This window comes from Sinohyriopsis cumingii, chromosome 6, assembly GCF_028554795.1.
Source record: "Sinohyriopsis cumingii isolate HCF-2022 chromosome 6, ASM2855479v2, whole genome shotgun sequence".
NCBI lineage: Eukaryota > Metazoa > Mollusca > Bivalvia > Unionida > Unionidae > Sinohyriopsis > Sinohyriopsis cumingii.
In genome coordinates this window covers 33,786,143-33,797,097 of record NC_142966.1, presented here as the reverse complement: position 1 = coordinate 33,797,097, position 10,955 = coordinate 33,786,143, and the positions used below count along the sequence as shown (strand labels likewise).

The 10,955-nt window shown below is 32.8% G+C and overlaps 1 protein-coding gene across 1 annotated transcript in view; it reads right to left on the bottom strand.

Annotated features, from left to right (window-relative positions):
* Positions 1-8,490: 8,490 nt before the first annotated feature.
* The window catches only part of LOC149796694 (uncharacterized), a 47,690-nt gene continuing 45,225 nt past the window's right edge, over positions 8,491-10,955 (bottom strand). The window contains exon 6 of the mRNA XM_089960634.1: positions 8,491-8,618. Coding sequence (XP_089816760.1) covers positions 8,491-8,618 — 128 coding nt within the window. The remainder of the gene's footprint in view (positions 8,619-10,955) is intronic.

Sequence of the window (10,955 nt, the reverse complement as noted above, 5' to 3'; positions counted from 1 at the left end):
GTAAATAATTTTATGAACAAATACATTTACTGGAAATAAGTAAAAATAGTGAGAAAGGTGTCACATGGTTAGATACAAGAACTCAAATCTTAATACAAATGAATATAAATTAAATAAGAAAACGAAATGTTTTTGCGCATTTGCGAATGATATTCCTGTCTCTTTTGGTTAGACTAGTATCCAAGACTGTTCTTTAAGCTGTTTACAAAGTTGCATTACTGTTACATGCATTTTAGATTATTGCTAAATATATTTGCCGAATCATACCATTTGTTTGGTACAAAGTGGATACGGCATCGTTCTCCCGAGATACAATAATACTGACAATTATCCAGTTAGTAGCTGTTATCGACACTCATTCACAATAATGTAGCATCGAATTTTCAATTTAATGAATAAATGCCTATCAAAATTGGCGATCATTACAACATATGCTGGCATTAGTCATAGAAAGCATCTCCACTGTACAAGTGGAGTTCAAAAGATACATGGCAACTAAATCGTTAATCAAAATAAAACGAACCTTTCCAATTTCAGTAAGATTTGTCAACATGACAATGCATTCTGTTTTCTCTTGCCATACCATATACCAAAAGTCGTCCACTCTTTGGTTTGTTGGACCTGTGATGGAAAGAAAGAAAATTATACGTGCTCATGAATTAAATGTTCACATACATTCTACCTCCCAAAAGTCGCCACTTTATACAGATTCACAAGTTATTAACATAACTTTTCTCATTTCAAATGTGTAAGCTTATTATTTTATATATCTAATGTGACCTAAGTTTATGAAATTATAAATAAGAATACCTCTAAATATCATGTTTTACATCTGTTTCATACAATGGTTCATTCATTGATAGAAATGCTAATTCACCCTGTCATTCATCCATCAATGCACATTTTCTTTCATTAATCCACCTTTATTTATCCCCAATTATGAACCCACGAAATTTCATAATTACACAAACATTACCGTTAAAGTGGGAGAAAGAGTGACATATCTTCACCAGATGCGTATTATCCTAAAAGACAAACAGTAGAATAGAAAAGAAAAAATTCTGATAATTTCTATTATTGACAGATGATAAACATAACTCTAGCAGTAAACAAAGAGAAGCAATTCAAAGGAATATATTAAAGTTTTAAAATCATAATAAAGATGATGGAATGGAATAATGTAATGATTTTTGTTCTAAAAGAACATGTATTACTAGCTTATTAATAGTTTTACCATGTGCAGCAATGCAATGTTTTCGACCTTCATGTCCCTGAACAAAATAAAGCAAAACAAAACGTTTTCTATGACCCAAACATGCAAATATGTGTAGTAAAATACTCCTTAATGTTTTAATAATTTCAATATTTAAAATCACTGATAATGTTCAATGTCCCATAAACATAATGAACATATTCCCTAAATTTACAATATGGTATGCATCGTGTCTTAATATGCAGAAAATGCTATGGTAAATTGAAAGAAGTATGCGTGTGGTTAATCTTATTTACTTTCAGCTGTAACATGTATTGTTTATTTCTTTATCAAGATGTGAGGTTTCGTGACAGTGGTCTGTTCTTTGAACTTTGAACAAAACTGTGAACAAGTCATTATATAACCTGATCAAACACAACCACCATGCCCCAGATATTTTATTCTGAACTAACACAGTAAAATGAATTTAAGTATGTTGGACCTAATGTTTTCTATAACAGATTACTGAATTATATACTTTAGGTCCAGGGTAGACCTAAAATGTTTCAGAGATTTTTCAGAGGTGAAATTCAGGCCAAGGTCAGTTGTGGACCTTGGTTTTTTGTTCCAGTTTTCTTCCTTCATCAAATATGCTGGTCGCCATGTTCAGCCCATCATATGCTGTACAATGGTATCAAACCCACAAAACTAAAACCACATATTGATGATTTATGCTCTCTGTATAAATTTAATGATAATGTCTTCATAACCTTATCGGACCTACTATGCACTACATGATCTCTGTAAGACTAGTTTCTGCTCGTCGAATGTATGATTGTTAATCATAAAATCAGTTTAGAATCACGTCATAAATCTCACTCATAAAATTATGTCCCTTTATACTTTGGTCAAAGTTTATGAATATACAGCTTGGATTCATGTTTCCTATTAATATTACTCTGTAGTAATGTTGAACTGATTTCGTATCTACCATTGATATTTGATATTTATTAAGGGTATTTCAACATAAGGAAAATGTATAATATTATTATATGTTCATTGTTTTCCCGTTAACTTAACATTATCAGAATCGTTCAATAATTTACGATATTGCAATCACGTTCACTTCATATTGCATTCACGTGATCCCAGTAGTGTATTAGAAGCTAATTTGTAAACAAATCGTCTACGCTCACATAGTAGACGCTTTACGTTTTGGTTGATTAAATAAATTTCTGAATGAACTATAGCTCATACCAGCAGCTCAGCTATATTCCGCGGTATATTTTTAGATCCAATGTTTTGGATTTAGGCTAGATATAGAAGCCAGACAGATCTGGGTCCCTACAAATAACATGCAAGTGGCAAGTCATAAACCGTCTTCTTTAGTTGGTAATAAGAATGGCAAAACATACTTACAGTTTAATATCCTGAATTTCCTCAAAATGTACTTTATTAATTCTGCAAATCCTAATTACATGAGCCATGTCATGTGTTCTCAAGCTTGATTACAAATTTCGAAATTGTACTGTAATTTCGACTATATTCCAAGTGCAATTACGTCTTTCTTACTGCACTCAAAAGGAAACAAACATTACATTCCATACCGTCATTTTGATAATTGCAATTGAAAGACTTCACATTTTTCCCACATTATTATTTCAAATATATTAATGACAGAACAGAAACCCACTTGTCAACACGCTGTTCGCTCACTGCTAAAATCAAATGTAGGTCATGTACACAGGTAAATCCAGTCATTATCACAAACTTTAGCAGCATCGACAAAAATACCAAAATCTATTCATTCCAGACTAAAGGGAAAAGTTGTTGCAATGCACATTCATTTACAATATGAATCTAAATTTCAATTGTAAATAGCCTATGATGCAATTTTCATTATAACGTTACGACTAGGGCGCGACTAAGTTCAAATTTATCTGGACGGAGTTATGTGAGCATTAACAACGTTTTCGTTATGTACTGATGAACCTGCGCTTGTGTATTTAGTTTGGAATACGGCATAAATTCAGGTACGTTGTTTCCTGTAGTATCTTTGTGTTGATACAATTAAGTCGTCAGTAGAATAAGAAAATGAACATACAATAAAAAGGTCGTGCAGTATATTCATCTGAAAAGCTCGGTCATATTGTCCTATATAAATGCAGTAACCTATAATTATATAATGACATAGCTGGTGATTTCAGTATAGTTTGTATTAGCCAGGATTATCTCGATTAGTATGTTTGGGAGAGAGAGAGACTGTAAACGGACTCATTTTATGGAGCCCTCGGGAAAGAAGAAATTATTTGTGTCTTGGCAAATGTTTCGAATGACATCAAAGGTAAAATGTTATTTGATTTAGAATCCTTATGACCTAGTTTATTATTACTACTGATGGGAATTCAGCTTCAAACATTTGATTCTTTTATCGGGAGTTATGTACAGGGTTCGGTCTTATCAACCCAATTCCTGGAAATGTTTTAATAAATTCCTAAGACTCTTTTATAATTGAAACACATATTAATGGTTCGTATTTCTATGTAGATCTTCTATCGTTTTCTGATGTTTCGCTACCTCTAGATATGACAAACACACGCGCCTTTTGAACCATAGATTAAAAGACTCATTTGTGTGGCTATTTCTTCACAAATTATGTCCGAACCTTATAATTACGAGTGATGAGTTTTATAGAAACCATACAAGGTATTTTAGTGAACAGTATAGTGTTACGACCCTGTTGTCTTAAACTAAGTAACAGGAAAGAGATAAAACCAACATGTTTTGAAACATTCAACAAGTATTATATTTCCCTTTAATAAAAGTGAAAATTTAGAAATAATTTATGCATTTTGTATTAAATCCCAAATAGTCCTAAATGTTCTATCTCAAATTCAAATATGCATTGTTCCAATTGAATTCCAGTGATGTTCCAAATAAATTGCAATATTGAATTTGTTGATGTCCATGTAGTCTAGAGTGTGCTAATGTGCAAATAGCCTGGAATGTGGACAAATGTCAACCGTTTGGTGATGTATCACAGTAATACATTCCTTGACTTAATTCAATTTATTTCCAAATTGTTGTTTTAGTCCAAGAATATCATTCAACGCATTGTAATTCCAATGAATAATAATCAGAATAAATTAGTCCACTTAAATTAAAAACTGAAAACAACCATAAGAATGATTCTGCTTCGGCAGTTAAGACAAGAAAGAATAATCCTAATATAAACAAGTTTATATACCCCTCTATTTGACCTAGTTCGCAATTACCATTTTCTGGAAATACTCCGTCAAGTTAATAGGAATTATCCTTACTGGAAGTTTCTAAGGTCAGAATCAAAACTATATCTTTAACTCAAACTGAAGTAAACATGTTCGCAAGTAATAATGATCGAATATTTAATAATTACTATTAGAGGAATATTAGATATGTATTATCCCTTTACACAATAAATTGCACTGTACAGGTACACTATTATCTTGGTTTTGAACAAAGGACAAGTACAAAATACAGTTATACGAAGTATACAATCGTTAAGAAACATTAAGAAACAATACTAATTAAATGAACATAGCAGCAGCCTATTTTACACACGGATTTGTAAATATTCAAAAACTGTCGATCTTATATTGATGTGTATTATTACTTCAATAGTGATCAATATATAATTTTTGCAACAGGACTTTTTTTTAATAAAAGTTTAGCAAAATAAATTGCATACCGTCAATTTATTGATTAGAGTTGTCTCGTCTCTGCAACCGAATACACAGACATGTTTCAGAATCCGAAATAGAACCCGTTATGTAGTAATTGAGTCAGGATGAAACAAATATGAATTATAATACAATCAAGTTAACACTGTCCAACTGTATGCGCAAAACAATTAATAGGGAACATTAATACTTATGAATCATTATTGTTACCATTAAGCACACTATTATTATCATATAATATTTCTAATTCTTTCTGTTATAAAGGCATACCTTTATATGGCTGGCATTAATATAGTTCAGGTCGTTCACGTATTCTGCATCTTTGGTTGAATTTCTATTGAGAACTACCCTGTTGAAATCATCTGAAAATTAGTTTGTGTATTGTTTCGAATTATACATTTTCTATTTGAGCAATCTAAAGTGACCATTTTATGAAAATTGAATTAGAAGCAAACTTGGTTTTATAGCAAATAATGTTATTATTCCTTGCACAATTGTTCAATGTATTACAAACACGTTCTGTTATTTAATGAAACAAACCTGACGATTTCGCTTCCAACCTTTGTCTAACACAAGCTATGTCGAATATAAATGGTAGTGGATGTATTTTCTAGGGGATAGCTGACACAAGTGAATATTATTCATTTACAACATTTTGGAGTGATTACCGTTTCATTTCTTGGAAATATCGTGGCGTTATCATGTTCTCTTTTACAATCGTGAAGTGAAGATACAAAAGGTTCCTTAAGTTATGCTTCAGATTAAAAGACTCAGCGTATTTCGTTCTAAATATTTTGGATAAAATTTAATTATAATAATGCGTCAAAATCTATTTAAGATATCGTGTATATGGCATTTTTCAGTCTCATAAAATGTGGAGCCAAATGGGCCACATTCGATCTTCTTGGCATACTTAATTAAAAATTTGAATTACGGACATAAATTCGTGATTGTTTAATGGAAAATAAAACGGAATCTTGTCTTTTAATCACCGAACACTAGATATTTATTGAAATATATTTGTCAGGCGTAAAAATATAATAAAATAAAAACAAATTAAAATCATCTGTAGACGTAATGGAAAATAAAGGGACTCTTTAAATAAACTAATGATACGCAGCATACTCTCACATATGACTGCTAATTAAGCTACTTACATGGGTACATGGATTTGTATCGGTTCTTGGAAGGATTTGTCAGGGCTGCTTCGTGAGCTTTTGATAGTCCATGGGTTAGTTCCTTACAAAAAGAAACAATTATTATGTGAAACAAAACCAGATGCTTATAATTGAAAGGAAAGAAATATATATGTATGTGTGTATGTGTGAAATAAACTGACAACACATTGTAAACCAAGTAGGGAATCACGGGTACCTCATCAGAAACATATTCACATGAATCAGTCAATAAACCATCGATGATAAAGACGAACAAAAAGACAAGAAGCAAATATCTAAAATCCTACACAATAAAACATTCAATGGTGTTGAAAACTACATTCTTATTTTATGACAGGATTATAATTCTTTCGTGCAACACTCCTATATCATGATCGAATAATCGCATTGCATGGAATGACTAAGAGCAAAGATAACCTTTCCAAGCTAAGCGTCACAAGTATCCATCATATGTTGTAGGTAATAGCATCCATGCGTATTACAGAGGGTATTACTTAGTAGTATTATTAACATACGCATATAATGTTACAGTGACAAATGAATATAAAAGACTGATATAAGACTACAATCCGCTCAGCATAGATTGTATGACAATATCAAGCTCTGCTTTATGTTTCTTTAATCTCGGCCATTACTTTCCGTTCGATCACATGAACAAGTCATATAGAGTCCTTCACAAATGCATAGTCATTTCGTATATATTACTTTTTATACATATTCGAGACACGCGAAGGATCTTATTGTGTTAATTGCTGTTCTTTAGTGCCAATTTTAAAAGTATTTATTGATATTTCTTTGCAGGCTCTCCCTCTCTCTCTCTTTCTTTCTCAATGAATGTCTGTCTCTCTCTCTCTCACACACACACACACAGACAAAGACACAGACATGCAGAAAGTTTAGCATGGGGTTTTTAAGCGTAAAATTTAAATTTTGGATTTTTATTTGTTTCAGTATTCGGAGCTGTATGGTTTCGGTTTACAGCAGAAAAACGAAGATATTAAGAAAGGAAAAATTGGAGACAATAAACAAATTTTGGTCATGAGGTCTTGATGGTATTCATGTAGACTGGGTTTTCCGTTTATAGTCACATTCCATGTTTATAGAACATTAGCATTGTACTACATTAAAGATCGTTTACCATTTCGTTTTTAACTAGAGAATGAAACGTCTTAAACGATTTCGATGGTGAATAAAGTAAATAAATGATCTACTACTAATTACTAATTCAATAGAAATGGTTTCATTACCTTTAAAGTTGTAATCTTGTTAGCAAATGATCCTTGCTTATCGCTTCCATTTCTTAATTACCGTGCCTTTACATATACATTTCTCTTCATAATCGCAGCGATATTTGTTCACCATAGGTTTAGATGTATATGTTAATTGGCATCGCAATTACGTTACGACCTCATCCCCTGCCAACGTCTCTCTGCTAATATTAATAAATCCAAATTAAAAACAATGTTTTTTGTGCGTAGGTTCTAATAGACCATTAAACAAACATTTCTTTTCGCACTATTTAAGTACAATGCACCGATGATCCTTTCACGATTTTTGCATGATTTTATTTTTATTGAGTGAATACTTTTGCTCACTTGGAACTCTGATTCATATTCTGCTTTGTTGCGTTTCTTCTTAACTACGTGGGACCAAAAGGAAAGGATTGGTATACGTTGGGCCATCAGATGTGCTCTTCTATCTGTATTTTGGTAAGTACCATCTGTAATTAGAGTTGATTGAACGTCTAGCATATTACTGTATTATATAAAGTAAAAAACACTTTTACTTTAAAAAACATTTTAGTTATTATTTTCATTCATAATTTCAAAATGATTATTCAGTCTGCTTTGAGGATAAATTACTCATAGCATTCTTTAACTCTTTATTAGTCGTTTCATGTAATCATTATTGCTTGTTCATACTTTATATTGTGTGACAGATGATACAACTTTAAGAAAATTAATTCCACTTTCTTAATAGGTGCTCAAAGTATAGGCTCTCTTTTACTTAACATAAAAAGGTAGTTTCTGGGATGTCAATGTACTATTAACACGCTTACGTTGAGAGGCTTATACGTGTGTACATCGGTATGTACGCACTCAATTACATACAGTCAGGAGAATGGCGTGAACATAGGTTACCGCTTGGAAGATACACTTCTTTGAGTTGCACTTGTGAATCATTTCTAACATCTTCCTCGCCCCTTGTGTGTAACATCTTTTGTTGTCTCTTCTGTCTTCCGGGAACCGCTTCCTTAGGCTGACTGTATAAATATTAAAACAATCTTCTAGCATCATGTGCAACTGGTTAAAAAAAATTCACCAATTAAAGGTCCAACAATTTAATCGCGAAAAACAAACTACACGAGGCTTTGTCTTAAGTTACAATACTGAGCAGATCATTACCTTCGGATCCTTCTCATTCTGAGGACGATTACAACTACTATCACAATTACGGCAAGTGTCACAGAGGAAACAACTGTAATTACAACAATCTTCTTGTCAGATGGATTCGATGTCTCTAGCTTCACTGAAATCAGACAACGAATACAAAAGATCTTAGCACTGTGAGCAAGTATGCCATTTCATTTAAAATTATTCAAGTTTGCAGTTCAGTTGTCTTATTATTAATCCAAGTGTCTTAATAAACTAAAATTCACTTGGGATGATTTTGCAGCTAGTGTTTCAATATTTCATGCTAAATATCTTCTTTCTGTGCTGTCATTGATTCATATATTGGTGTGTATAATAAATATTTTCTTTGACATATTTGCGAAGATTACGTTTGTTACCTAGTGTCTTGTGAATTACTAAGATATATAAATCATCTTTCCATGCTTTTAAATCTTTACACATCAGATTTTCTAGGTATTATTTTCGAAGAAGAATGTATAATGAGCGTAATATCTGCATTTGTTTAAATATCGGAGCTTGAGGAAGCATGTAGGTGACTGAGCTTGAGATTGAAATGTATTTGTTTCTGATAAATGTTAACTTATTAGGTATACTAACCAGTAAAAGCATGGTCAAAGGTCTTATGTTTTAAATTATGTTTTTTTATTTCCAGACGTATACAAGGGACAATTTACTGCAGTCGTGTCATAATGGATCTTTTGTATTTAGGTATTGATAAAGTGGACGGCCTTCAAATGTCCATGACTTGATTTTTAATGTCGCCGTTACACGTGAGTGTATGTGCCATATGCCAATAAATAAAATAATTATTGCACTAAAAAGAAAACCAAATCCGAAATGTAGTGGTACACATATTGATTATTTGAATCAAATAAAAAATCAACATATGTCTGCTTAATCACCTGCGTGATTAAGTCAGTAATCATCATACTATCTGGTTTTGTTTCTATTTGTATGGTTTATTTTACGGACCTGACTCGACTGGTCTTGTCTGTAAATCCGCTACTCTACGGTTCCATAGCTGTGCGGAGTTAATTATTAGCTTTCAACTATTAATAATTTATTCATAATCGACAGTCAAGAATGTCGTTGTCGGGATTTCTTAATCATCCACAAGGAAACCGTAAATAATAATAATCCGCTGTTACCAATGACTGGTCGTGTTTTATTAAGCATTGCAGTCAACCATAAAATAATACTAATAATAATGAGGACTTTGTATTGCGCCCAATCTTTAGAAGCTCTAAGAACTTTACAACATTAGACAACACCTATAAGATAAAAAGACATATAATAATATTATTACAGAAACAAACACCGAGAAATTAGAAGAAAAAAAACATTAAAAAACAAAAACATGCTGAGAATATCTCAGGTAGGAAACGTTATTAGGATTTTAAGTTTGTTCTTGCAGTCGAAATAAGTGAGTTTTGAGAGCCCTCTTGAATGTGATCATTGTGTCTTTGTGTCTAAGTTCAGTGGGCAATTCATTCCACATTGCTGGGCCCTGGTATTCAAAAGAACGCTGTCAATATGACTTTGTTTTCATAGTGGGAATAATGATTATACGATTGTCTAAAGAGGAGTGTAAGTATCTTGCTGGTGTGTACACATGGGTAAAGGTCGGATAGGTATGTTGGACTAGAGTCCGACAGTGAAACTTAGCACAGAGAACAAATTTTGTATTTTCTTCTTGATCTAATGGATAGCCAGTGTAGGGTACAGAGCATCGCGGAGGTGTGCTCTGATCGTGGTACTCAAAGTATGATCCGAGCAGCGGTGTTTTGAACTTTTTGAAGTTTTTGGAGCAGATATTGAGATGAATCAGACATAATTGAGTTACAATAGTCCAGTTTTGAAAGTACTAATGAACACACAAGTGTTTTAGTGGCATCAACTGAAAGATATTTGCGAACTGAGCTGATGCGTCATCGTTCAAGATATGCATCCTTGCATATGTTCATGACATGTTGGTGCAATGTGAGAGTACTGTCCAGAGTAACACCTAGGTTTCGTATTGATTGTGTGAATTTAATGTTGGCGTTGCTGATATGTATTGTTTGAGGTATTCTTGAATGAGAATGAGAAAGTCTTTGTGTTGTGATCAGAATGGCCTCAGTTGTATCATCAGTCATCTTCAGCTTGTTATATGTCATCCATGATTTCACATCAGAAATGCACCTCTCTACACCTTGGATGGCAGCATCAACTTCAGTTGGGTGGCTAGATTTGTATATTTGGGTGTCATCAGCATACAATTGTTGAGACACTGAATCATGATCTATGACACTTGAGAGCGACTGGGTGTACAAAATGAAGAGAACAGGTCCAAGAATAGACCCCTGTGGAACACCACAACATAGATCAACTGGGCTGAAGTGTATTCCATTTGCAGATAAAATTTGTGTTCTGTTAACCAAGAAGGACTTGAACCGCAGTAAGGCTGAATCAT